Consider the following 25,755-nt stretch of genomic DNA (forward strand, 5'->3'; position numbering starts at 1 on the left):
CGCCCGGGCTCCCTCGGGTAAGCAGGCGGGCGCGGGGCCCGGGGAGGCAGCGCGCCGGGCCCGGGGAGGGCCGGCCGGACTGGGCCGCTGTGCCCCGGGAGCGGGCTCCTCGGCCCCGGCGCCCCGGCGGGGGAGGGTCGCGGCCGGCCTGACCCGGGCCCCCAGGCCCCGGCTGCCCGTCGCGGCGTTCGGAACGGGCTCGGGGGCCGGCCCGAGGGTGGAGCCGCGGGGAGCAGGAAGGGCGCCCTGCAGCCCACCTGAGCGCTCCGGGCCCGGCTCGGTCCCCGGCCCCTACCGGGGCCGGTACTTTTCCGCTTGGGGCCGGGGCGAGCCCTCTGACCTCAGGAAGCGCCTGCGGGGCCCCCGCCGGGGGCGGGATGGGGAGAGAATTCCAGAGGCGCCGGGTGCTCCCGCCTCCCCGCTGGCCGCCGGGGGCCGCCGCCGGCTCGCCTACTCCGCCGCCCCGGGGAGGGGGAGGAACGGCGGGGCGGAGGGGATTATTCCCTGCCCGGCCTCGCCCCCGCCCGCACACCTGGGCGACGGAGACTCAGGTGCGGGTCCCGCGGGCTCCGGTAGGCGCTGGGGCTGCCTCCCGCCGAGGCCTGACCCAGGCCCCTTCTGTCCCCGTGGGGTGGCTGGACCGCGGGGCCGCCTGCTCGCCAGACAGGTCTGACGGCAGTCACTTGTCTGGTTTGTACCTGCTTTCCGCTTGCCCCGCCGGTGGGGAGGGGAGGTGCAGACCCTCTGCCCTGGAGGGTGTTGGAATCCTATTTTTGACTTGGGAAGTGTGAGGGGAACCCAGGTGATGTGGCCTGGTGAGGGCTGAGCAGCTGCGGGCCAGGTGTGGACACAGCGCAGGAGAGTAGCCAAGCTTGACGTGTTTCAACCGGAACAGCCCAAATTTTACCGTTTCCTATGTGGGGCTTTCATGTAAGATTTGATTTTTTAAAAGAGGGGGTGTGTGTGTGTGTGTAATGTGGCTTTTAAAAAAAAGTTGGAAAATCTCAGATCTAGCAGTTTTTACCACCAAGGAAACTGAGGCCCAGAGAGAGGAAGTAACTTGTTTGAGATCACACAGCAAATTAGTTGAGCAGAGACTGAAAATCAGAATTTCGGGGGCACCTCTCAGGTTTGGTGACTTGGCTTGGTGTCTCTGCTAGAAAGACTGAATCTAGTCCACACCAGACCCTCAGTGCCTGGGAAACAGCAGCCCGCCCAGGGGGTAGGTTCAGTTTAACGCTTCAGAGCTGGTCTCTGTGTTAGAGGTTCCCGGGACCTCTGGAGAAATGGCTTTTCCCAGGAACACAGCCAGAAAGAGCAGTTCCAGCTTTCTCCGTGGCCACAGCCTAGAGCCCATCCCATGTGAGGGGGCATCACAGGAGGCTAGAAATAAAGCAAGCCTGGTGGTTTGGGGAGGGGAGGTTTGAGCTGAACTGGGACTCTGAGGGTGAGTCAGAGTCTGGGATGGGGGTGGGGAGCAGCCCATTCATTCATTGTTCTCAGTGCCTGCTCTTTGGGGAGGGAGGGGGGTGAGAAATCTTCCCTCCCTCCAGGTTGCTGAGGTAGGGATGTGTGGGGGCTTGGGGGCTGTGTGGGAGCCATTATCCACAGCTCCCCGCGGCTGGAGATGCTGGGCAGAGGAAGGCAGGCCCTTTCTCCGGGGACTGTTGGGTTGTGTCGGAAGCCTGCTTTCTTTTGGGGGGCTGCAGGGTAAATAGTTGGTTAATCACCTTTAATGCCAAGCAGCTGCAGCTCCATTCACAGTGTGCTGGAACCTGAGCTGGGCCTCAATGGGCCCGTCTTGATTTGGGAGCTTCGGCAGGGCTCACAGCACTGTGGTCCGGGTCCGGGTCGGGTGGAGGTTTACTTGCCATCTGGACCCGAGAGGTGGCTATTGCAGTGTCCAGAAGAGGCCTTGTCTGGTTCCTACCTGGTTCTGCCCGAAGGGCCCCACATCCACTATTAAGTGAGAGGCTTGGGTCTCTTCACAGCCTAAGGCCTATGTTTGGCCACCCAGCTATTGCTAAGACTAGCTTTCTGGAAGTTGGACGCCCAAGGCATCACGGGCCTGTCCTGGAGCCCTGTGGACTCTGCCCCGTAACAGGGCGAGGAGGAGCCGTATTGTGGATGCCTCCCGCCATCAGCTGTCAGGTTATTTTGGTGTAAACTGAAAATACCCTGGGAATTGTGTGTTGAGTCCCTCCCAGCCTGCAGAGTGGGACTGTAGGGGCGGCCCTCCTTCCGTGAGGCTGGTCATGGCCTAGGGGAGCCCCTGGAGGGGTGAGGTTTCCCAGTGGTGAGCCTGCCTGTTCAGCGCCCCACAGCCTGGGGCGAACTGGGGAGCTTCCTTTTTGCTGCCTGGCAGAGTAACCTCCTTTGGGGCTGAGAGTTGGTGGGGGCATCTGGGGCCCTTTGGGCAGGCTCTCTGCTCAATGAGCTTGGCACTGACACAGGATACCTCCAGCGGCCCTACTGGGGCCTCCCTGAGCAGCTCCCCACCCCAGGGGCTTGGGTTCTGGCTAGTCAGGGGCCCTGTGTGGGGACAGTTATGTGGCCCCAGGCATAGAGGTCCCGCTGCTTGTTTGCTGAAGGAGGAGAAACAACAGGCAGACTATTGATTGAGCCTCACCTTGGCGCTCCTGGCTCAGCAGCCAGTGTTTGCTCTGGCTGCCTGGGCTCAGATGATGCAAGGCTGGTGGGCGTGGAATACAAGGGGGCCGCTGGGGGCCCTGCACCCAGGCCTGGGCAGGGCAGGGGGGGGCAGTGTTCCCCAGGAAACAGCCTAGAAAGAGTCTGGGCCCTACTTTGATGATGGCCACCGGCCTGGGGTCTGTCCCTAGAGGGAGGTGAAGCCAGTGGGATCCCCTGTGCTCAGCCCCCCAAGCCCCATCCCTCCCAGGGTCACCCGCTGTTTCTTCCCATGGGGCTGTGGGTCTTTGCAGGTAACTCCCTGTGGCTGTGTCTGCTTTCCTGAGCCAGGAGCCCCTGGCAAGCTGGGTGGACACCACCCATCAAAACACTTTGAAAAGACATTTTGTCAAATATACCTGGGTAATTTGGAAAGCATGCAAGGACACAAAGAAGAAAATAACAGTTATTTGTAATCGTCACCATCTTGAGAGAATCGTTGGTTAACGTTTCAGCATGTGTCCTTCCAGATTTTGTTTTGTGGTTATATATAAATATACATGTATAAATAGTTCCTTAAAAACAAAATGGGGTCATGTGTACATACTGCTTTATAACCCATCTCTTTTTTACTTTGATTGTGCTGAACATTTATTCTGTTGTTGTTTCTGATTCTGGATGACTCAAGCCTGATACTTCATCCCACTTCCGTATTCTTATGTGGAGAGAGGCTTAGGAGCCGTGTGTGTGTGTGTGTGTGTGTGTGTGTGTGTGTGTGTGTGTTTGGGGGTTCCATCTGGCTGGCCGGCTGACCTTGGGGGGCTGGATTCTCACCCGTCTCCCCAGGAGGCCTTTTCAGGCCTAGATCTAGCAGCCCTGGGGCTTGGAAGGCAGCTTTAGCACATGGCTGGGGAGGGACTGACCGTCTCCCCCTCTTCTTCCCTTGTTCCCCTCAGAGCTGGCAGCCCTCGTCCCCTCACAGCCCTGCCCCGCTCGGCCCCATGCCCCCGCCAGTCAGCCCCGGGCCACAGGCAGTGAGCAAGCACGCGGGAGCCGAGGCCCTGTGACCAGGCCAAGGAGACGGGGGCTCCGGGGTCCCGGCCACCTGTGCCCCCCATGGAGCTGAGGCCCTGGTTGCTATGGGTGGTAGCAGCGGCAGGAGCCTTGGTCCTGCTGGCCGCCGACGCCCGCGCCCAGAAGGTCTACACCAACACCTGGGCCGTGCACATTCCCGGAGGCCCTGCTGTGGCTGACCGCCTGGCGCGCAAGCATGGCTTCCTCAACTTGGGCCAGGTAGGACCAGGGCAGACCACCTCTGGCCTTGGCTCAGGACCTTGCTGGGGGTGGGGCCAGTGAGGGCAGGGGTTCGGGCCCCAGGCCCAGGACTGTGGGCTTACCTTGTCGGGACCGTCTGGGTGGGGGCACATTCAGGGCAGCGGGGGGTAGGGGTGGGTGGGGATGGGAGCAGGGGTTCATCCTGCCTTCTGGCTTCCAACCTAGGTTGTTTGGGAGACCAGACTGTGCCAGGGAGGGTGGGTCCCTCTCTGTCCCCTGCACCCCCTGGCCGGTCCCAGGCCGGGAGCAGATGCCCCTCCACCCCCTGGCGTCGTGAGCCTCCCCTCGCAGCCGGTCGTCCACCCCCGTCCGCTGCCTCCCCGGGGACTGACAGATGGAAAGCCCGGCTCAGCCTCCCTGCTCTGTCGCAGATCTTCGGCGACTATTACCACTTCTGGCATCGAGCGGTGACAAAGCGGTCCCTGTCGCCTCACCACCCGCGGCACAGCCGGCTGCAGAGGGAGCCTCAAGTGAGTGCACCCCCAGCCCCTCTGGCTGCCACCCTTCCCTCTCTGGAGCCTCTTGAGTAACCACCGCCTCCCCCCACCCCCCACCCCCTCACCTGCTCACCCTCACTCCCTCACAGGTGCAGTGGCTGGAGCAGCAGGTGGCCAAGCGAAGGATCAAACGGGATGTGTACCAGGAGCCCACGGACCCCAAATTTCCCCAGCAGTGGTACCTGGTACGCGGCCTCCTCGGGTCGTGGGTCCTCCTCCCCTGCGGCACCCGTCTGGCCACTGAGGGCTCCCACGGGAGGCTGAGGCTGACATGGAGGCCTCCTGGCCTACTTCGTTCTCCCTGCCCAGCATTCTCTTGCTGCCCCTTCCTGCTAAGCCTGGGGGGCGCCCAGGCAGCCGGGGACGGCACTGTGGCTGCAGGGGCGGGTAGAGCAGGAGGTTCGGGGGTGGTGACGGGATTCTTCAGCGTACCCCTGACCTCACACAGCCAACCACATCTTGTAAGTGCTGGGGTGCTGGGGCGGGTTTCTCAGCAGTCTGGCGTCACCCAGCGGGACCTGAACGTGAAGGAGGCCTGGGCTCAGGGCTACACGGGTCACGGCATTGTGGTCTCCATTCTGGACGACGGCATCGAGAAGAACCACCCAGACTTGGCAGGCAATTATGTGAGGAGGTGGGGGAGGGAGGCCGTGATCCCCGAGAGGGGTGTCTTGGGGCCGTCCTGTTCTGTCAGTTGGTCAGACTGTTCCTGACGATGGCCATGTCCTCTCCAGGATCCTGGGGCCAGCTTCGATGTCAATGACCAGGATCCTGACCCGCAGCCTCGGTACACACAGATGAATGACAACAGGTGAGCTATGGCAGGCCCCCCGGCCCCGCCTGGTGTCTCCTCCCTTCCGCTGAGAGAGCGGGGTTGAGCCCGGGTTAAGACCCGTTTCCCCGGAGGCTGACATCTCTGTAGTCGTGCTCCAGTTCTGGTCAGAGCAGGGGTGGCCGTGGAGCGGAGAGCATGGGAGGGCACAGAGGTCGCAGCTGGAGGGCTACACTGACCTATCCGGTCCCTCTGACTGCTCCACCACACTCTGTCCCCTGCTAATGCTGTGCTCTTGTCCCCGGCAGGCATGGCACACGGTGTGCCGGCGAGGTGGCTGCCGTGGCCAACAACGGTGTCTGTGGCGTAGGTGTGGCCTACAATGCCCGCATTGGAGGTGGGTGTGGGCCGTGGCCACCCTGTCCTGGGGAGGGCCCTGCTGGGGATTTTGTCCCATCTGGCCAGTGCCCATCTATTCCCACCCCGGGGCAGTTCCTTAGAGGCTCCCGGACCACGCAGAGCTGAGCCGCCCATGCTGCAGGCCAGGTGAGGGCCTCTCAGCAGGAGCCTCCCTGAATCCCTGCCGCCCACTCTGAGCCCTCGAGTCCTTGCAGGGCCGGCCTTGGCCCCCGCGCACCCCAGGGAGTGCAGAGGCTTGTTCCAGGCCAGGCTGTGTGGTTGAAGGCAGGGTGTGTTCGCTTTCTCCCTTCCGGCTCTTGGCCAGCTCCAGCCTCTGCCTTCCCCTGTGTGTCCTCGGGGTGCAGGGCTGGGTGTGCTTTGGGGGGGTGCCCCAGCGGCTAGACCCATGCAGCATCCCTCTCCTCACCCCCCTCCGCGGCCAGGGGTGCGCATGCTGGACGGCGAGGTGACGGACGCGGTGGAGGCCCGCTCGCTGGGCCTGAACCCCAACCACATCCACATCTACAGCGCTAGCTGGGGCCCCGAGGACGACGGCAAGACCGTGGATGGCCCTGCCCGCCTCGCCGAGGAGGCCTTCTTCCGGGGGGTTAGCCAGGTGCGGTGGGGGTCCCCACACAGCCTTCTCGGGCCAGGCCCGGGGCTGTCTGCTCGCTGTCCTAGCTCGCTTCCCCCGTTCTCCTCTTCCTGTTTGTGGATGCTTGCATTACACCTTAATTTTATATGAGGCTCGTTTATTAAAACGTTAATGCGGGCGTCTGGGTGGCTCAGTGGGTTAAGCCGCTGCCTTTGGCTCAGGTCATGATCTCAGGGTCCTGGGATCGGCCCCGCATCGGGCTCTCTGCTCAGCAGGGAGCCTGCCTCCCCCCTCTCTCTGCCTGCCTCTCTGCCTACTTATGATCTCTCTCTGTCAAATAAATAAATAAAAAATCTTTAAAAATATAAAAATAAAAATAAAACGTTAATGCACTAGACAGATAGCAACAGAGAAAAACAAGGGGAAAACCCTCAAACTTCCAGCTCCTGCAGTCCCGGGTCTGGACGCTTTGGCAACAGCCTAGGTCTGTGGTTCCAGATAGACAGACAGACTTGCCCAAGTGCCCAACCCAGCAGGGGTCTCACGGGGTGCGGAGTAGGGTGACGTGTGCGACGAGGGGCCCAGTGCCCGGCAGTGCCCTCCCACCAGGCCTCCCCCGGGCCCCGTCTGCGAGTGACCCGGGCCCACTCTGTCCACAGGGCCGCGGGGGGCTGGGCTCCATCTTCGTGTGGGCCTCGGGGAACGGGGGCCGGGAGCACGACAGCTGCAACTGTGACGGCTACACCAACAGCATCTACACGCTGTCCATCAGCAGCGCCACGCAGCTGGGCAACGTGCCCTGGTACAGCGAGGCCTGCTCGTCCACGCTGGCCACCACATACAGCAGCGGCAACCAGAACGAGAAGCAGATCGTGAGTCCCGCCCCAGGGGTGGGGGGCTGCCTGTGGGCTCCACCCAGGGCCCCTTTTCCAGACCAGGTGTGGCCAGGGAATGGTGGAACAGGAGCCGGGGCTCCCTGAGGCTAGGGATGGGGCCATGGGGCTCTTTGACGCCCCCAGAAGTGGAGACTCTAAGGAAGTGCGTGGCTTCGAATGGTCTCCAGCCTGGAGCTCAGCCCCTCGAGCCATGGGAAACGGAGACCTGGGGAGGGCCAGGCATTGGCCTGTTCATGGCAAGTGAGCAAGGCCGCGGCTGGGCCCCAGGTGTCCTGGCCCTGGCTCCCCGGCCCTCCGTGGGTGCTCTGGGCCTGTGGGCAGAGCAGGGGGCAGGCTGGTGGCCTCTCTAGTCCCTCCACCCGTTCTCCTGGTAGGTGACCACAGATTTGCGGCAGAAGTGTACGGAGTCTCACACGGGCACCTCGGCCTCTGCCCCCTTGGCAGCCGGCATCATTGCTCTCACCCTGGAAGCCAAGTAAGTCGGAGGGTGCAGCGACCTCATCCCCACCTGCGCCCCCTGCAGGACCGCCCTTGGCCTCTCTCCAGAGAGGCTGAGCCCCACCTCTCCCTGCCCCCTTTGCAGTAAGAACCTCACCTGGCGGGACATGCAGCACCTGGTGGTACAGACCTCGAAGCCCGCCCACCTCAATGCTAATGACTGGGCCACCAACGGTGTGGGCCGTAAAGGTGAGGACAGGGTGGCCCAGCACGTGGGTTGGGCGTGGGGGGCTCTCTGCCTCCCAGCTGAGCCCGCCTTCTCTGCCCCGCAGTGAGCCACTCGTATGGCTATGGGCTGTTGGACGCAGGTGCTATGGTGACCCTGGCCCAGAACTGGACGACGGTGCCCCCCCAGAGGAAATGCATCATCGACATCCTCACTGAGCCCAAGTGAGGCCCGGCCCTGGGCTGGGAGGGGTGGCTGGGGCCTGAGGCTTGCTGGGGGTGCGGCCCCCGCCCTCCTGGCCAGGCTGGCACACTGTCCCTACTGTCTGCACAGGGACATCGGAAAGCGGCTGGAGGTGCGCAAGACGGTGACCGCCTGCCTGGGGGAGCCCAGCCACATCACACGGCTGGAACACGCGCAGGCCCGCCTCACCTTGTCCTACAATCGCCGTGGCGACCTGGCCATCCACCTGGTCAGCCCCATGGGCACCCGCTCCACCCTGCTGGCCGCCAGGTGCCTGCCCTCTCCCCTGCCCAGCTTGCCCTGCCCCTCATACTCGCACACGTCCGTTCGCGTACTCACACCCTCCTGGACTTGTCACAGAGTCTTAGTGGCCACCATGTTCTTCTTAGTGGAGGTGCTGTTGGCACTTGAGGAGGGACGGTTTGGTCCTAGGGACTGCCCCACATCAAAGGAATCCCTGGCTTCTACTCATTATGTGCCAGTAGTGTGCCTTCCCGTGTCCAGACTTTGCACGTTTCCAGAATTTTCTGGTTGAGAACACCTGGCCTACTGGGAAACAACAGCTATAGGCATTTTCAGCCTAGTGGGGCTGGTGCTGCACTGGGGGAGGGTGTATAGTCCACGTGTTGTGGCCTTGGTGTCCCCTGGCTGCTCGCGGGGGTCCCCCAGAGGCCTCCAACAGCCATGGGCACCCTTCTCCCCCAGGCCACATGACTACTCTGCAGATGGGTTTAACGACTGGGCCTTCATGACAACCCACTCCTGGGACGAGGACCCCTCTGGCGAGTGGGTCCTGGAGATTGAAAACACCAGCGAAGCCAACAACTATGGTACTGGGGATGTGTGAGGACCGTGGGGGGACACAGAAGGGAGCTGGGGGGGCCTGGGATTCCGGGGGCAGTGCCAGTGCTCCCTAACTCTCGCCTCCTCCCCCACCCTGGAATAGGGACGCTGACCAAGTTCACCCTTGTGCTGTATGGCACAGCCCCCGAGGGACCGCACACACCTCCCGAGAGCAGTGGCTGCAAGACCCTCACGACCAGCCAGGCCTGCGTGGGTCAGTGGTGGTGGCTGTTTCGGGGTTTCGGGGCCTGAGGTTTGAGGGGGTGGGCACGGAGGGAACCTGTCTTGCAGCCCAGTGCTAGGAGGAAAAGGGGTTTGAAGAGAGCTCGGGATGACCATGGTTTGGGGGCTGGAGGCTGCTCAGGGCCACCTTGCCTGCTTAGCTGACACCCATGTCCCCTCCTCTGCCGGCAGTGTGCGAGGAAGGCTTCTCCCTGCACCAGAAGACCTGTGTCCAGCACTGCCCACCAGGCTTCACGCCCCAAGTCCTCGATACGCACTATAGCACCGAGAACGATGTGGAGACCATCCGGGCCAGCGTGTGTACCCCCTGCCACAGCTCGTGTGCCACCTGCCAGGGGCTGGCCCCCACAGACTGCCTCAGCTGCCCCAGCCATGCCTCGCTGGACCCCGTGGAGCAGACGTGCTCCCGACAGAGCCAGAGCAGCCGCGAGTCGCCCCAGCAGCGGCCGCCGCCCCAGAGGCTGCCCACAGAGGTGGAGGCGGAGCCGCGGCCGCGGGCAGGGCTGCTGCCCTCACACCTGCCCGAGGTGGTGGCCGGCCTCAGCTGCGCCTTCATCGTGCTGGTCTTTGTCACCGTCTTCCTGGTCCTGCAGCTGCGCTCCGGCTTCAGCTTCCGGGGGGTGAAGGTGTACACCATGGACCGCGGCCTCATCTCCTACAAGGGGCTGCCCCCCGAAGCCTGGCAGGAAGAGTGCCCGTCGGACTCAGAAGAGGACGAGGGCCGGGGCGAGAGGACCGCCTTTATCAAAGACCAGAGCGCCCTTTGATGAGCGCCTACTGCCTGCCCCTTCCAGCCCATCCCCTCCTTGGGCACTTTTTAATTCACCAAAGTATTTTTTTATCTTGGGACTGGGTTTGGACCCCAGCTGGGAGGCAAGGGGCAGAGACTGCTTCCCACCCCTACCTTTGGGCCCCCTGGCTGCCTGAGGTGGGGCCCCAGGACCAGCTGGGGAGCAGGGGAGGGCCTCACCCCACTTCTAGCACCCCTTCTGCGTGGAGAAAGGAGTGGAACCGTTAGGACAGCTTTCCAAGGTCCAGGCCCCAGCCGGGATCCCCTGTGTCTCTTCCGGGATTCCTGACCGAGCTGCGGCTCTTGTCCCTTCCCTGTTCCTCTGAAGCAATAATGGTCCCCATCCAGGCAGCAGGGAGGCTGGCCTAGGGGGTATTTGAAGGAGGAGGCCACCTCTCCAAGGGCTTTTGTATCCCCAACCCTGTCCCCCGAGTCTGGTGAGCCTCTCGAGGAAGTGGTGATCAAAGGAAGGGACCAAGGCAAGGCAGGTGCTTCCAGGGTGCGCCCGCGTGTGTGTGTCCCTTTGCCCACCTCCACCACAGCTGGCTGCCCGCCAAGTGTGGCTGGCCCGACCGAGCCCCGTGCTGGTGTCCTGACCACCCTACCTTCTCGGGCCCCCTCCCCTCCTGCCAGGGCCCAAGTCCCTGTTTTCTGAGCCCGGGGCTGCCTGGGCTGTTGGCACTCACAGTCCTGGAGCCCCTGGGTGGGTGGTGGGGAGGGACGGTGGCCCGGCCGGCCTCTCCCGCCTCCCACCCGATGCTGCTTTCCCCTGTGGGGATCTCAGGGGCTGTTTGAGGATATATTTTCACTTTGTGATTATTTCACTTTAGATGCTGATTTTTTTTTTTTTTTTGTATTTTTAATGGGGGTAGCAGCTGGACCACCCACCTTCCCACACCCACTGTCCACTCTGCTGTTCCCCCGGCTACCCTGGCCCTGAGGTGTGGGGGGGCTGCAGCATGTTGCTGAGGAGTGAGGACGAGTTGAGCCCCAAGTCCCAAAGAGGCAGGCGGGCAAGCCAGGTGGGCCCTAGGAAAGGGGATTGTGGGGGGGAGGGGCAGGCTGTCATCTGTGTCTCAGATGGGGCTCATCGTGCCAAGGGCTCATGGGTCACTGGTTCTCCAAGTGCCAGGGGTGGGCAGGCAGTGGCACTGAGCCCCCTCCAACACTGTGCCCTTGTGGAGAAAGCACTGACCTGTTCTGCCCCCTTAAGTCCCCCTCTTCTGACGTGCCTTTCGCACCCCTCCCATTAGGACAATCAGTCCCCTCCCATCCGGGAGCCCTCTTTTCTTTCTCCCCTAGCCCTTGCTGGCACCCAGCCACCTGCCCAGGGGTGTCCCCTCCTCTCCCAACCCCCACCCTTGTGGCCAGCCTGGCTAATTTTGTAAGATACTGGGTTGGTGCCCAGTGATTTTTTTTTTCTTGTAATTTAAACAGGCCCAGCATTGTTGGTTCTATTTAATGGACACGAGATAATGTTAGAGGTTTTAAAGTGATTAAACGTGCAGACTATGCAAACCAGGCCTGGTCTCCAGCGTGGTGATGCCGCTCTTCCTAGGACCCTGGGACTGCATCGGGGTGGGGGCGGGGATTAGGACCAGGTGATGACCTGCTTCCCTCCAGGTGGACCCAACGCTGTCTCCCACGGAATTCTAGGGCCTCCTTGGGGGAGCCGTGGGCTGTGGAAGGAGGCAGCCGCTGGGGACAAGCCCCAGGGTATGGGACATGGGAGCCCCAAGAGGAGGACAAGCCGAGGGCTTCTACTCCCTCAGGCCTGCTCTCCAGCAGGGCGGTCCCCCTTGCTCAGGATCTCGCTTGGCTGTAGGGCTGAGGTCTGCGGTGGGGCCTGACTAAAGCCAAGATGGATGGTTTTCTGCTGGCCGGTGTCCTGTCAGGAAACTCCATACCTGTCGACTCTCCCGCCCTAGACCCTCTGCCCTAGGCCCTCCGCGGGGCCGAGGTTCCCTTGGGACAGGAAGCCCCTGCCTCGGGTAGGGGGCTGGCAGCCGGCTCCCCAGGACCTGTGCCTGAGAAGGAGGCCTCTCCTCGGGGATATTTACTTGGAAATTTTATTCACATGTTGGCTGGCGCCTGAGCGCTCCTTGGGGAATCCGATGGGGTGGGGAGGCCGGGAGCAGGCTTCCCCCTTCCCCTTCTGGGCCGCCCTGGCCGGGCGCCAGGCCCCCACCGCGCAGCGGCAGCTTCCCCGCGCTCCCGGGCGCTGCCCAGGCCCTGGGGGCGCCGGCAGGCGGCTCTCCGCGCGGCCATTCTTCCCCGGCCCCCTCCTCCCTTCCGTTTCCGCGGCCGCGCGGCGCGCTGGGCAGGGGGGCCGACAGGCGTTGGGGGCGCCGGCCCTCCCGCCCGCCCCTTCCCCTCGCCGGGCCCGCCCCGGCCGGCCAGCCGAAACCGCGGCAGGAGGAAGCCGAATCAGGAACTGGCCAGGGTCGCCCGGGCCGCAGTCGGGCAGGAGTCGTCCCGGAGGCGTCCTCGGCAGCCCCGGAGCAGCTGCCCGCGCGGGTAAACCTGCCGCGAGACCCCGGAGGCGCGCGGGGGGCGGGGGGGCCGCAGGGGCCGGGGGGGGGGGGGGGGGGCCCCCCCCCCCCCGGGTGGGGCGCGCGTGGCACGGCAGGGGCCCGGCTCAAGCTGTGTCTGCCCGAAGCCCGGAGGAGGGTCCCGGGCGCGCCGAGCCCCTGGGAAGGGTGCGGGTAGGAGGGCCTGGGGAGGGAGGGGTTCCCTGGCGCCAGGCCTTGGCCGGAGACTCGGGAAGCAAGGAGGGCCGGGCGTCCCAGGCCAAGTTGCCGTTTTGGATCTATGGCTGCATTTCAGAAGGAGAGGACCCACCTCCTGACCAACGGCAGCTCCTTTTTGCCGGGCTGCCACCCCCCTCTCTGGCCGGCCCCTCCATCCTCAGCTGCCGCCTTACCCAGCTGTGGACCCTCCTCTCTCTGCCCCCAGGACGGCACCATGGGCTTCTCTTCAGAGCTGTGCAGCGCCCAGGGCCACGGGGCCCTGCAGCAGATGCAGGAGGCCGAGCTGCGGCTGCTGGAGGGCATGAGGAAGTGGATGGCCCAGCGGGTCAAGAGCGACAGGGAGTATGCAGGGCTGCTGCACCACATGTCCCTGCAGGACAGTGGGGGCCGGGGCATGAGCCCCAACAGCCCCATCAGCCAGGTGGGGATTCTGGGGGACCCTAGGCCTCCTCGTCCCCTTCCTGCCTTCTACTGACAGGAATTTCGGTGGCGCGGGAAGGGGGATGGGGGGGGGAAAGGGACAGTTCTGCCTGCCTGTCCCCTTCCCTTCCCAGAGCCCACTGGGGAGGGTTGGAGGGTTGGCCAGGCCCGGGCCAGGGAGCCATTGGCCCCCACTCGCTGTCTCGCCTGTCCCATGTCGTACAGTCCTGGGCAGAGATCACCAGCCAGACAGAAGGCCTGAGCCGCTTGCTGAGGCAGCACGCGGAGGATCTGAACTCAGGGCCCCTGAGCAAGCTGGGCTTGCTGATCCGGGAGCGGCAGCAGCTGCGCAAGACCTACAGCGAGCAGTGGCAGCAGCTGCAGCAGGACCTCACCAAGGTGGGTCGGTGGCCCTGGGCTCCCCCAGCCGTGGCTGCCCAAAGACTGAGAGTAAATGGGCTGGTTTTGCACAAGAGCCCCTGGATTCACGGGGGAAGTGCAAGTCCCTGACCGCAGGCCTGCCCTAGCTTCCGTCCCTCCTCCCTGCTCCTGGGCTGGTCTGTAACAAGGCCTCTCTGCATTTTCTGTCCCCTGAGTGCGCGCCCGAGCCAGGTGCTGGGGGTAAAGGGGAGTGACTGAGCCACTGCCTGCTGGGCGCGCGCATCTGTAACCCCCACCCCTCACTGCCCTGCACTCTGAGGCCTGCGAGAGCAGTTGGGGTTGGTCTGTCTGCTGTTGGTCTAGGCGGGCTCCTCGAAAGGCGTCAAAGATACCACAAGCAGCATTGGGGGCCCCCACTGTGGGGACACGGAGGTGCAAAGTCAGCCCACCGGCATTTGAACCTGGCCCTGCTGTTCAGGTCTAGAGGTTGAGCGATTGGAGCAGGTTGGAGGCTGCTCAGCCTGCCCCGTTCCCAGGTTCCCAGTGCTGGTCAGCACCCCTGCGCCACACCCCTTCCACCTGTGCCAAACCCAGCCTTCCCACGGACCCACAGCGGCCCCTGGTGGCCACTGTCCACCCACCGGCGGGCTCCCCAGAAGTGCATCTAATTCCGGGGTCAGCCTGCTTTTATGGGGTACTTTTCCTGGAACCCAGCCATGCCCGTTTGTTCATTTTCCCGTTACCTGGGGCTGTTACAGACCTATAGTGACAGAGCGGATTCCAACAGAGACTGAGGAAGTGTTTACTTCTGGCCCTTTAAGAGATTCGTCTTGTCTTTCCTTTAAGTTGTTGTACAGACCGGGAAACTAAGATTTAGAGGAAAGGGAGGGAACTTACCCAAAGGATCCCAGTGCATAAACAGGGGAACTGGGATCAGAACTTTGCTCTTGGCCATCCATTGTTCCTGCCACCAGGAACAGAATTTGCAGGAGTTGATGCAAAGTGAAAATGCGGGGCCTCTTGACAAAAAATTATGAAGAGTTTCAAGATGGCACCAACAGAGCGTTAAACCAAGCCCTGGCCACACGTGCCTCCAGGTACCACTCTAGGTCAAGGAGGGCCAGGTGGAGCCTGCCCAGCGCCCCTCTCTGCCTCTCCCAGGCGCCTGCCCTCACACCAGCTCCTCTGCTCTCACTTCAGCAGCAGCATTGGGCCCCAGAGGCCTGCAGGCCCTTCCGGGGGGACAGACAAGGGTGCGCAGCCCGCCAGGACTGCAGGACCCTTGCAGGGCTTCGCCTCAGGCCGAACTCTTCTGGGCCCCAGGGAGCTGTTAGCCCACGCTGGCCCCTCGTCTCTCCCCAGGCCCACAGCCAGGACATCGAGAAGCTGAAGAGCCAGTACCGAGTCCTGGCACGGGACAGCGCCCAGGCCAGACGCAAGTACCAGGAGGCCAGCAAAGGTGTGTGGCTTCCCTTCCTGGGAGAGAGGGAATCCCAAGCCAGCCCTGACCCCCCCATGGGGATCTGTCCTTCTGTGCCGTTCCACACGACCTCTCCCTGCCCCCCGCAGACAAGGACCGAGACAAGGCCAAGGACAAGTATGTGCGCAGCCTGTGGAAGCTGTTCGCTCATCACAACCGCTACGTGCTGGGCGTGCGGGCCGCGCAGCTGCACCACCAGCACCACCACCAGCTCCTGCTCCCCGGCCTGCTACAGTCGCTGCAGGACCTGCACCAGGAGATGGCCTGTATCCTGTAAGTCGCAGCCCCAGCCGCCCCTGCCCTGCCATAAGCCCCACCGCCAGCCCCAGAGGCCGAGTCTGCCCCGGGGGAGCAGGTGTTGGGTTGAGATGTGGAGTCCGCCGGCTGGTGTCTGGGTCACGCTTTTCCAGGGTCCCTCTTGCAAGGTGTTCTTGTATGAACGGAGCACTATTCTAGGCTCTGGGGTACAGCAGGGAACAACACAGACAAGAGCATCTGTCCTCTAGGGTCGTTCACGGTACTGGAGAGAGAAAAGAGTAACGACGAGGGGCAGCATGTGTGGGTGGCAGTACAAGGAACAGAGAAAGGCAGGGGAGGGGAGGCGGGCAGGGAGGAGGGAGAGCTTTCCATAGAGTGCTCTGGGAAAGCCTCAGAGATACTCAGGTAAATGGGGGTGGATGGGGTGTTTGGAGAAAGACCGTTCCAGAAAGAGGGAAACGCAGGTGCACGGGCTCTGGCGTGGGAGAGCGCCTAAAATCCGGGAGCAGCAGGGCAGCCAGTACAGGCCAGGCAGAGGGAGGGGAGGGCCAGAGCCGGCTGCGAGGCCAGACGGGTCCAGGTTTGGGGCACTGCCGGGTGACGGAGGGGCCAGGAGGCCTTTGGGGGACTTGGGTGCTGCTGTGTGGAGGAGAGAATTCACGGGGCCAGGAGGGGGGCTGTTGCAGGAGTGCGGATTGCTGGGCCAGCGCCGTCTCCGTTAGGGGTACTCCCAAGGCAGAGCCGGGCCGGTTCTTCATGAACCAGAAGTGAGGTGTGAGATGGTGTCTGGGGAAACTGGAGTTTCCGCTGACTTACGTGGACATGAAGGAGAGAAACGGGTTTGGGAGACAGGAGTTTGCCTTTCAACTCCAAGGGTTACGGTGTCTCAGGGACGTCTGGCACGGGATGTTTGTGTAGGTACATGGCCGTGTGAGGCTGCAGCTCCGGGAGGGCCTGGGACTGGACACGTGGGTGCAGGGCCAGCAGCATGGCAGAACCCAGAGCCCCCAGACCCCCAGCGTGGGGCTGGCAGCCCGGGACAGGTGCACCCGTACTTGCATTTACCGAGCAGTCTGCGCGCACCACACGCTCTGCACCCCAGCTCTCACGGGGTCCTTATCACAAGGTCTAGTGTCCCGGTGGCACACACGGGGAAGCGGAGATAAGGGAGACATTGAGTAACTTGCCTGTGGTCATTTATTTGGCTGGTAAATGAGAGGGAGGGGGAGGCTCAAGCGCTGGCCCCTCCAAAGCCAGCGTCAGGGGCCCCACGCTGCGCTGCCCAGCCTGGCCCGGCCCGAGGCCCCACTGACCAGGGCTCCTGTCTGGGCGCAGGAAGGAGATCCTGCAGGAGTACCTGGAGATTAGCAGCCTGGTACAGGACGAGGTGGCGGCCATTCACCTGGAGATGGCGGCAGCGGTTGCCCGCATCCAGCCCGAGACTGAGTACCAAGGCTTCCTGAGACAGTATGGGTAAGCCCCTCCTTGCTCCTGCCGGGTAGCAGGGCTTCTAGCCCATTCCCGTTCGCTGACGGGGCACTGTCGCCCCAAAGGTCCACACCTGACATCCCACCCTGTGTCACCTTCGATGAGTCACTGCTTGAGGAGGGTGAGCTGCTGGCTGCGGGGGAGCTGCAGCTGAACGAGCTGACCGTGGAGAGCGTGCAGCACACGTGCGTGGGGGCCGGGGGCTGGGCTGGGGGGAGGGGTGGGGGGCAGTGGACACCGCCTCTGCAGAGCTGTGGCCCACCAGGCTTGCTTGGCTCCGCGGCGGTGCATCTGAGGGGCCCGGCTCTCACATGGCCCTTCCTTCGGGCACAGGCTGACCTCAGTGACAGATGAACTGGCTGCGGCCACGGAGACGGTGCTCAGCCGGCAGGAGGCGGTCACCCAGCTGCAGCGCGACCTCTGGAACGAGGAGCAGAACACCCATCCCCGGGAGCGGTGAGCGCTTCGCCCACCCACGGCTCGCCCACAGCAGCTTCCTGGCCTGCCCCCCCTCGCCCGCTGGGCGGACCGCTGCTGGCTGCTGACCCAGGGCTGAGCCCCTCTCCCCTCCCCTCCCCGTCCCCCCCACCCCCTGCAGGGTGCAGCTGCTGGCCAAGAAGCAGGTGTTGCAGGAGGCGCTGCAGGGGCTGCAGGTGGCTCTGTGCAGCCAGGCCAAGCTGCAGGCCCAGCAGGAGCTGCTGCAGGCCAAGCTGGAGCAGCTGGGCCCCGGGGAGCCCCCGCCCGTGCTGCTCCTGCAGGACGACCGCCACTCCACGTCGTCCTCGGTGAGCTGCCTGCCACTGCCCGCCCTGCTGGCCTCGCCCGCCCATCCCCGGGCGCGCTCCTCACTTTTGCCCTCCCCCTCCCCAAGCCTGGCCACCCGCTGACGTCTGTCCCTGGCCTCAGGAGCAGGAGCGAGAAGGGGGAAGGACACCCACCCTGGAGATCCTTAAGAGCCACATCTCGGGAATCTTCCGCCCCAAGTTCTCGGTGAGTGGAGCCCAGCCTGGGCCCACAGCTCTGCCCTTCTCCAAGAGAAGGGCTGGGCCAGGGGTCTCCGACACGTACTGCTAAGCAATATGTGCTGCAGCCTTGGTACCCCCAGCTGTCCCTGCTCCGGGAGTAGTTGGGCAGCTGGAGCCTGGAGGAGAAGGCAGAAGCCTGGTTTGAGATCAGCCGGCCCGGGCTTCCTGTCCCAGCTCTGCCTAGAGCGAGCCTGACTCCGTCTGTTGCTGGCTCCTGGGGCTCTAATGGCACGCAGGTGGTTTGTGAGGACAAGGGACATATGTGAGAGAGAGAGAGAGAGACCCCAGCTGACCCTTGTCTGTCCTGGTGGCCTCCCCTGGCAAACTGGTGGAATGACCTTTCCTTGCCCCCCATCCCTGCCAGCTCCCTCCACCCCTGCAGCTCGTGCCAGAGGTGCAGAAGCCGCTGCACGAGCAGCTGTGGTACCACGGGGCCATCCCACGGGCAGAGGTGGCTGAGCTGCTGACACACTCCGGGGACTTCCTGGTGCGGGAGAGTCAGGGCAAGCAGGAGTACGTGCTGTCTGTGCTGTGGGACGGCCAGCCCCGGCACTTCATCATCCAGTCCACTGACGTGAGTGAGGTCTGCCCTCTGGCCTTCCCTGCCTCGCCCCCCGCCCGCCTCCACGGGAGAATGGCCTTGGGAGGGCAGGAACTGGCTGCTACGTCCACTGCTTCCTTGGCGGAGCTGAAAGGGGCCACAGAGAGCACCCCGTCTGTGCCGCAAGCTCAGGTCTTCTGCATGGGCGCCCCCCCCCCAACGGCTTCCGGCCTGCCGTACCAGCCCCCCCCCCCCCCCGCAAGGAGGCCGTTGACCCTGGGTTCCCCTGCCCCACAGAACCTATACCGACTGGAAGGGGACGGCTTTCCCAGTATCCCCTTGCTCATCGACCACCTGCTACGCTCCCAGCAGCCCCTCACCAAGAAGAGCGGTATCATCCTGAACAGGGCTGTGCCCAAGGTGAGCCTGTGCCTGGCCCCGCCATGCCACCCAGGCCACACAGCGTCAGAGCAGGAAGGGTTTCCCAGGCTCCTGTCTATATGGGGGTGCAACGTGATTCCACCCTCCTCGGGGCCAGCTTCCCTCTAGGTTTGGAATCTCAAGGCCACACCCATTCCATGGGACACACACATACCCGCAGAGCTGAGCCTCCCTCATGGAGGGCACCTGCCTGGTCCCCAGAGTCATCTAAGTGTGATCCTGAGGCTGCCCAGCCCCCATTTTTCAGACCAATAAACCGAAGTGCTAAGAAATGAAAAAAAGCATTGGTGGGGGACGTCTCGTCCCTTGCAGGGCCCAGCACCCATCCCCTCACCGACTTCCGACCCTCCTTCCCCTCCCTCCCCAGGACAAGTGGGTGCTAAACCACGAGGACCTGGTGTTGGGGGAGCAGATTGGGCGGGTGAGTTGCATGCCCTTATTTTCCGTCCACCACTTCCGCTGGCACCCCCATGCCTCCTCGCCCCACCCAGGCAGGCCCTTTCTCCTCAGGGGCAATATCCATGAGCTGTAAAATATCTCCTAAGGAAAGAGTCATTTCCTTAAGAATCAGAATGGGTTTTCAATTCAAGGGAAAGATCTGGGGGTTTTCTGTGTCACTTTTCCCTGTGAGTGTGGCATGTCTGAGGTAACATTTTCTCCCTATCCCGTGCACACCACCTTGGCTGCCCCCCCAGGGGGTAGACGCCTGTGGAGCACAGCTGAGCAGTCTGGGTGTGGGGACAGTGAAGGGTGGGTGGGGACAAGATGAGGGCCAGCCTCTGGGAGTGAGGAAGAGGACCTGGTCTGGGGACAACTGGTAGGAGCCTGGCGCCCTTTCAGGGGAACTTCGGTGAAGTGTTCAGTGGACGCCTGAGGGCCGACAATACTCTGGTGGCCGTGAAGTCTTGTCGGGAGACGCTCCCACCTGACCTCAAGGCCAAGTTTCTGCAGGAAGCAAGGTGTGTGATAAAGCAACAATCCCACAGTTCCACATACACGAGGTTCCTCTGTGCATGGCATGAGGTGACATGCTCAGCTTAATCTTCATGCCCCTCACCCTGCACTGCACAGATGGTATCCCTGCCTAGTGCCGAGGGGTAGAGGTCCAGTGACCCACCTGAGGGAAGGTATCTGGGTCTGCTGGCCTCACAGGCCATGCTTTCCTCATCTGCTGCCTTCTCCTGGCTTCCCTTGGTCTCCCTGGGGCTCCTGGGGCTCCCCGAGCCAGGGTGCTAAGTGGTACTGCCCCCCAGGATTCTGAAGCAGTACAACCACCCCAACATCGTGCGTCTCATTGGCGTCTGCACCCAGAAGCAGCCCATCTACATTGTCATGGAGCTTGTGCAGGGTGAGCCAAAGAAGCTGGTCTACCGCTTTGTCGGGGGGGGGGGGGGGGGTGGGGAAGCAGCCGCCCATGGCTCACCTGGTCTCCTGCTGCCCACCCCCAGGGGGCGACTTCCTGACCTTCCTGCGGACCGAGGGCTCCCGCCTGCGGATGAAGACCCTGCTGCAGATGGTGGGGGATGCGGCCGCGGGCATGGAGTATCTGGAGAGCAAGTGCTGCATCCACCGGTGAGAGCTGGAAGGGTCCCCCCTCAGCGGCCTGGACCCATCTCTACCCCCACACCCCTCCCACCCCTGCCCAGGGCAGGCATGGACTCCAGACCTGGTGGCTGTCTGTCCCCCGTAGACCAGGGGCTGGGGCTGGTGAGCAGCTCTGTCCAAGGCCGTGCCTGGAGCGCGGGGTTGGGCAGGGGTCGTGGCTGCATGGACACTGTCCCCCTCCCCGCCCCCACCCAGGGACCTGGCGGCTCGGAACTGCCTGGTGACAGAGAAGAACGTCCTGAAGATAAGTGACTTTGGGATGTCCCGGGAGGAGGCCGATGGGATCTATGCAGCCTCCGGGGGCCTCAGACAAGTCCCGGTGAAGTGGACAGCTCCGGAGGCTCTTAACTACGGTAGCCGGGCCTTCCCCGGGTGCCACACGGCTGGGCCCTCACTGCGGCTGCGCACGGGGCCGCCCCCGCCCCCCCCCCCCCGCAGGACGCTACTCCTCAGAGAGCGACGTGTGGAGCTTCGGGATCCTGCTCTGGGAGACCTTCAGCCTGGGGGCCCCCCCGTACCCCAACCTCAGCAACCAGCAGACGCGGGAGTTTGTGGAAAAGGGTAAGGCGTCCCCGCATAGTGGCCACTTCGGACCCACGCGGTTCTCCCGAGGCTCGGGCTGGGCTCCCCAGGGTCCCCGACCGCCCTGAGGGCACAGCGAGGGCCATCCCGTGGCTGCCACCAGACACCCAGTGCTGTCGTGCTAACCCGTCACCGCAAGGGCGGGAGGACTTCCCGCGTCCCTCCTACTACGACCAATCAGGCCTGCAGAGCCGACCGCGTGCTGTGGGACCGGGGTCAGGGCCTCTGCGTCCTCGGGGCCCTTGAGGAGTGGCGCCCCGAGAACACCCCTTGGCGCAAGCAGCTCCCCGTGCTCCGGGAGCACCCCAGGGGCTGCCGGTCCCCCGCCCACTCCTCACGCTGCCGCGCCCCCGTGCCTGTCCCCACAGGGGGCCGCCTGCCCTGCCCCGAGCTGTGCCCCGACGCCGTGTTCCGACTCATGGAGCAGTGCTGGGCCTACGAGCCCGCGGAGCGGCCCGGCTTCAGCGCCATCTCCCAGGAGCTGCAGAGCATCCGGAAGCGGCACCGGTGAGGCCGGCCCGGCTCCCGCCCGCCAGTACCTCCCGCCCTGCGGCTCCCGCGGCCCGTCGCCTCCTCCCAGGCCCGGCCCCGGCTCCTCCCCACTCCGTGCTGCCGGCAGCCACGCAGCTCCAGTCGGTCGGCCCGTCCCTGCGGAGATAATAAAACCACTTGTGTCCACTGAGTGCTCTCGGCATGTGCGCTCCTCCGGAGGGCAGGCCTGAGGAGGAGGGGGCGGGGCCCGTGCTGTGGCCGTGGGGAAAGGGGGGACCGGCAGTGTCTGGGGTCACAGCTGACCTGGTCCGTAGCCCCTGGATGCGAGACACGGGGGAGAGGGAGACCGTCTACAGGCTTCTGGAGGTGGCGATGTCCTTCCTGAAGGAGGGTCGCGGGCAGTGGAGCAGAACTGCAGGAACAGTGGGGAGTTTGGAGAGGTCGCTTCTGAGGGGCCTATGGGGATGTAGGTGTGACACAGAAGTCTAGAAGCCCTGGGTGGGTCTGGCGGCTCAGTGGGTTAAGCGTCTCCCTTGGGCTCAGGTCATAATCCCTGGGGTACCCGGATGGAGCCCCACATTGGTGTTGCTGCTCCTCCTTTTGCCCCTCCCCCCCGCTGTGCGTGCTCGCTCTCTCTCTCTCTCTCTCTCTCTGACAAATAAATTTTAAAAAAATAAAATAAAGAAGTCTAGAAGCCCAGATGGAGGCAAAGCCTGGCCACTGATGTTGGAAAGTCACTAGCTGACAAATGTCGGAGTAGCTGACATGATAAGTGTGACAGTCATAAGAGACTCAGTGGAGAAGGGAGGGGAGCCAGGGAAAACGAGTCTCCCTAAAAGGGGGCTGGGGTGACTGAAGAGAGAGAACATGCTTCCCAGGGAGCTCATCCATCGAGACAAGTCTACTGAGCAATGGGGTCGCAGAGCGGGGAGCTCTCACCTCCTCCTCTAGGTCCATAAAGACCCCCCAAATCTATACAATCATCATCAGAAACTTTCCCAGCAGCACCAGAGAAGGGCACGAAGACAAAGAGGTATGAACAAACTGAAAAGCAGAAATCGGGAAGGATCTCTTGCTCCCAAGAACAAGGCAACAAGAACTTTGAGGTAAAATGGCCTTCCCTTGAGAAAGCTGAGGAAGTAGTTCACATCTATTTTTGACAGAGATAAAAAACACTGTAACTTGTGTAAACAAGAGGAAATCAAGTTAGAGTGTGATTAAGAAAAAATACTAAGAAGTCTTTATCATTAGAAGTGATAAAAAGCAGAAACCAAGGAACTTCTGTTTTCTGGGTAGGATGTGGTAGGTGGGTCTCCACAGACCATTACTCCCATTGCAACAGCTAGGAGGAAATGACCTAGAAATCATTTTTATTTTACTTTTCTAACTTAAAAAATTTTTAAAGTATTTAAATATTTTTATTTAAATATTTAAAATATTTTAAAGTATTTTTAAAATATTTTATTTATTTATTTATTTATTTATTTTTTAGAGATTGATCACAAGTAGGCAGAGAGGCAGGCAGAGAGAGAGGGGGAAGCAGGCTCCCTGCTTAGCAGAGATCCCCATGTAGGGCTTGATCCCAGGACCCCAAGATCATGACCTGAGCCGAAGGCAGAGGCTTAACCCACTGAGCCACCCAGGTGCCCCTATTTATTTATTTATTTAAAAGATTTTATTTATTTACTTGAGAGAGAGACAGTGAGAGAGAGCATGAATCAGGAGAAGGTCAGAGAGAGAAGCAGACTCCCCATGGAGCTGGGAGTCCGATGCGGGACTCGATCCCAGGACTCCAGGATCATGATCTGAGCTGAAGGCAGTCGTCCAACCAACTGAGCCACCCAGGCGTCCCTATTTATTTATTTTTGAGAAAGAGAGAGAGAGAGTGCATAAGCAGAGGGAGAAGCAGACTCCCTGCCGAGTAGGGAGCCTGATGCAGGGCTCAATCCCAGGACCCTGGAATCATGACCTAAGCCAAAGGCAGACACTTAATGGACTGAGACACCCAGGTGCCCTGAAAATTATCATTTTTTTTAAAAGAAAGAGGAGTGGTGGAAGTAATAAGGACCAGATGAACAAAATTTCCAGGGGGAAAGATACCTTCCAAGGTGAACTGATGATAGATTATTATTTTCTTCTCCCAGACATTTGTTGATTTGGGGCATCTCCAGTGAGCAACATTGCGCCGAGCAGGGAGACTCTAATGGGAAAAAGAGAAACGAACAGTGTGTGATTCTTGCAAGGACTGTGTCGTGGGATGGGCACTAGAGGAGCCTGGAAAGCCAAGCCAGTTTTCCCCATGGAACATTTGCTGAGTTCTGGAGCACTGCGGCCAGCTGAGTACTGGTTGGGCTAGAAAGGCAAGTCCCACAGTGCTGCAGTGTTTAAAAACGTGGTGGGGGCTAAAATAATGACTGCCCCACCTCAAAATACTGGCCAGATTTTGAACCTGGGTGGTTTGGGAGGCTAAAGAGCTAACCTCAGAATTTCAGAAAAGAATTTGAAGGACTAGAGCAATATGGGCTGGCCAGGCTTTCAACCCCAAATCCAAGAGGGTCACTCTTAAGGGACAGAGACAATCCAGAAAAAGATTGAATTTTATCAGAACTGTAGCTCTGCCCCAACTCCTCTCCGTGCCTGATTACATTGAGGTGACTGGCTCCCCTGGGATGGAGGGTAAGGGAGAGGAATAACATAGTCTGAAGTCCTACCCTTTTTTTTTTTCCTTTTTGAAGATTATTACATGTTTTTTATTTTAATTCCAATGTAGTTAACATAGTATTAAATTAGCTTCAGGTATACAATATAGTGATTTAACAATTGTATATATTACTCGGTGCTCATCAATATACCCTTCTTTTATACCCCATATGCAACCTACAATCAGAAATTATAAAACATGCACACAAGGGGATAGAAAACGGGGCCTATGAACAGGAGAAAAAAGAAACAATAGAAGCAGACCCACCGATGATCCAGACATTGGAGCTGGCAGACAAGGACTTAAAAATAACTATGGTTAATAGTTATTAACTATTTGTGAACTTGAAGATGGATTAATAGGAGGTATCTAATCTGAGATATAGGGAGAGGAAAAAAAAAAAGAGAGAAAGCAGGGACAGCTGGGTGGCTCAATCAGTTATGCATCTCACTCTTGGTTTCAGCCCTGGGGGTGATCTCAGGGTCCCAGGATGGAGCCCTGTGTTGAGCTCTGTGCTCAGCAGAGAGTCTGCTTGAGGATTCTTTCTCCCTCTGCGTCTGCCCCTCCTCTGCCCCACTTTCTATCAAATACATTGGGAAAAAAAAAAAACAAACAAACAGAGAAATGGGAGCCTAAGGAACACACGAGATTCCCGTATATGAGTGATGGAAATTCCAGAAGGAGAGCGAGGTTAGGACCGAAATAAACCGGAAGTGACCAAAATGTCTCTCTAGCAATAAGGAACAGACCACGGGTGCGCATACCAACATTGACAAATCTCAATGACACATCGACGAAAAAAGCCAGATGTGAAAATGTGCCTTCTATATGGTTCCATTTCATGAAATTCAACAACAGGCGAAACAAAGCTATCGAGACCTCAGCCTCGTGGTTGGGGCTGAGAGTTACCCATAGGAAGGGGTGTGAGTGCAGGGTCACAGCCCCACCCAGTATCCTTACAACTTCGCACGTCCCTCCATAGGCTGTGTAGGCAAGGCCTGAGGTGACTGACTTGAGTCTTGACAGAATGAACAACAATTCCTCCTGCAGCAAGGGGGCCACAGGCTGCCGGGTGGGGAGGCTCCCCATCCATGGGAGACCACCACGAGCCCATGCCTCATTCCATCCCTCTAGTTCCGGTGGAGTGCAGGGCTCGTCACCTGCACCCCACCCCCACCCCCCCCTCCTCGTAGAGAGCAGCCTGAGGCCATGCCCCTGCTCGGCTATAGTTTACAGTTGGCTCCTTCGCCACAGTGACCTCCCACCATACCTCCTGTCCCCATCCCTCCAGTTCTATGTCCTCCTGTGGGACTAGGGGTGTGAGAAGTTGGCACCATGCTGGTCTTCCTTTTGCCGTCTGTGAGTAAAAAGCCATCTGGATGCCCTGGGGCTTGTTGTCTCCTTCCCAGCTGAGTCTATGACATGAGGCAGTCTATGGGCCTAGTGACGGCAACAGTGACTTGTGGCCCCATTAGCCCCGACACCGCACTTCCTGTAGGACCAATAAGTCCAGTCTCTCTGGAGAAGAGACAGTGCTGTATGGAACATCAGGTAAAGTAGAAGAGAGAAATCTGCCTCTCTCAGTGTCCGCTTTGTGCTGACGTGTTTGGTGACGTCAGAGACAGGCAGTCTTTGGCCATCATCCCTGATCCCAAATGAGTTCCATTAGCGTGTTTTGCTTTGTTT

General features: G+C 61.1%; 2 protein-coding genes and 1 long non-coding RNA gene across 6 annotated transcripts; 2 read left to right on the forward strand and 1 right to left on the reverse strand.

The window, feature by feature from the left end:
- Positions 1 to 11,427, forward strand: FURIN (furin, paired basic amino acid cleaving enzyme). Of its 4 annotated transcripts, none has more exons than XM_059371534.1 (16): positions 1 to 17; positions 3,585 to 3,921; positions 4,335 to 4,433; positions 4,550 to 4,645; positions 4,955 to 5,086; positions 5,195 to 5,271; positions 5,541 to 5,629; positions 6,075 to 6,247; positions 6,886 to 7,098; positions 7,497 to 7,597; positions 7,706 to 7,809; positions 7,893 to 8,010; positions 8,120 to 8,299; positions 8,735 to 8,859; positions 8,976 to 9,086; positions 9,287 to 11,427. In XM_059371534.1, exons 2-16 carry the CDS (start codon positions 3,745 to 3,747, stop codon positions 9,880 to 9,882), a joined length of 2,391 nt encoding a protein of 796 aa, XP_059227517.1. In that variant the 5' UTR covers positions 1 to 17; positions 3,585 to 3,744; the 3' UTR covers positions 9,883 to 11,427. The 4 variants fall into 4 exon arrangements, with proteins under 4 accessions (XP_059227517.1, XP_059227516.1, XP_059227520.1 ...); XM_059371533.1 differs by lacking the exon at positions 1 to 17 and adding an exon at positions 532 to 551; XM_059371537.1 differs by lacking the exon at positions 1 to 17 and adding an exon at positions 532 to 551 and having other exon boundaries at positions 4,958 to 5,086.
- A 696-nt stretch (positions 11,428 to 12,123) lies between these two features.
- FES (FES proto-oncogene, tyrosine kinase) lies at positions 12,124 to 21,558 on the forward strand. The gene is made up of 19 exons (XM_059371538.1): positions 12,124 to 12,422; positions 12,861 to 13,076; positions 13,301 to 13,474; positions 14,819 to 14,915; positions 15,026 to 15,209; positions 16,530 to 16,667; positions 16,748 to 16,867; positions 17,016 to 17,138; positions 17,281 to 17,467; positions 17,589 to 17,672; positions 18,072 to 18,281; positions 18,546 to 18,668; positions 19,057 to 19,110; positions 19,530 to 19,648; positions 19,943 to 20,037; positions 20,138 to 20,261; positions 20,490 to 20,647; positions 20,733 to 20,855; positions 21,245 to 21,558. The coding sequence occupies exons 2-19, from the start codon at positions 12,870 to 12,872 to the stop codon at positions 21,385 to 21,387; spliced, it is 2,463 nt and encodes an 820-aa protein (XP_059227521.1). The 5' UTR covers positions 12,124 to 12,422; positions 12,861 to 12,869; the 3' UTR covers positions 21,388 to 21,558.
- Positions 17,679 to 20,177, reverse strand: LOC131999026 (uncharacterized). Its single transcript, XR_009398987.1, has 3 exons — positions 20,113 to 20,177; positions 18,844 to 18,953; positions 17,679 to 17,823 (listed from the first exon to the last, which is right to left on the reverse strand). It is a non-coding gene; the product is annotated as an uncharacterized LOC131999026 (long non-coding RNA).
- Positions 21,559 to 25,755: the final 4,197 nt, after the last annotated feature.

This window comes from Mustela nigripes, chromosome 13 (genome assembly GCF_022355385.1).
Source record: "Mustela nigripes isolate SB6536 chromosome 13, MUSNIG.SB6536, whole genome shotgun sequence".
NCBI classification, from domain to species: domain Eukaryota; kingdom Metazoa; phylum Chordata; class Mammalia; order Carnivora; family Mustelidae; genus Mustela; species Mustela nigripes.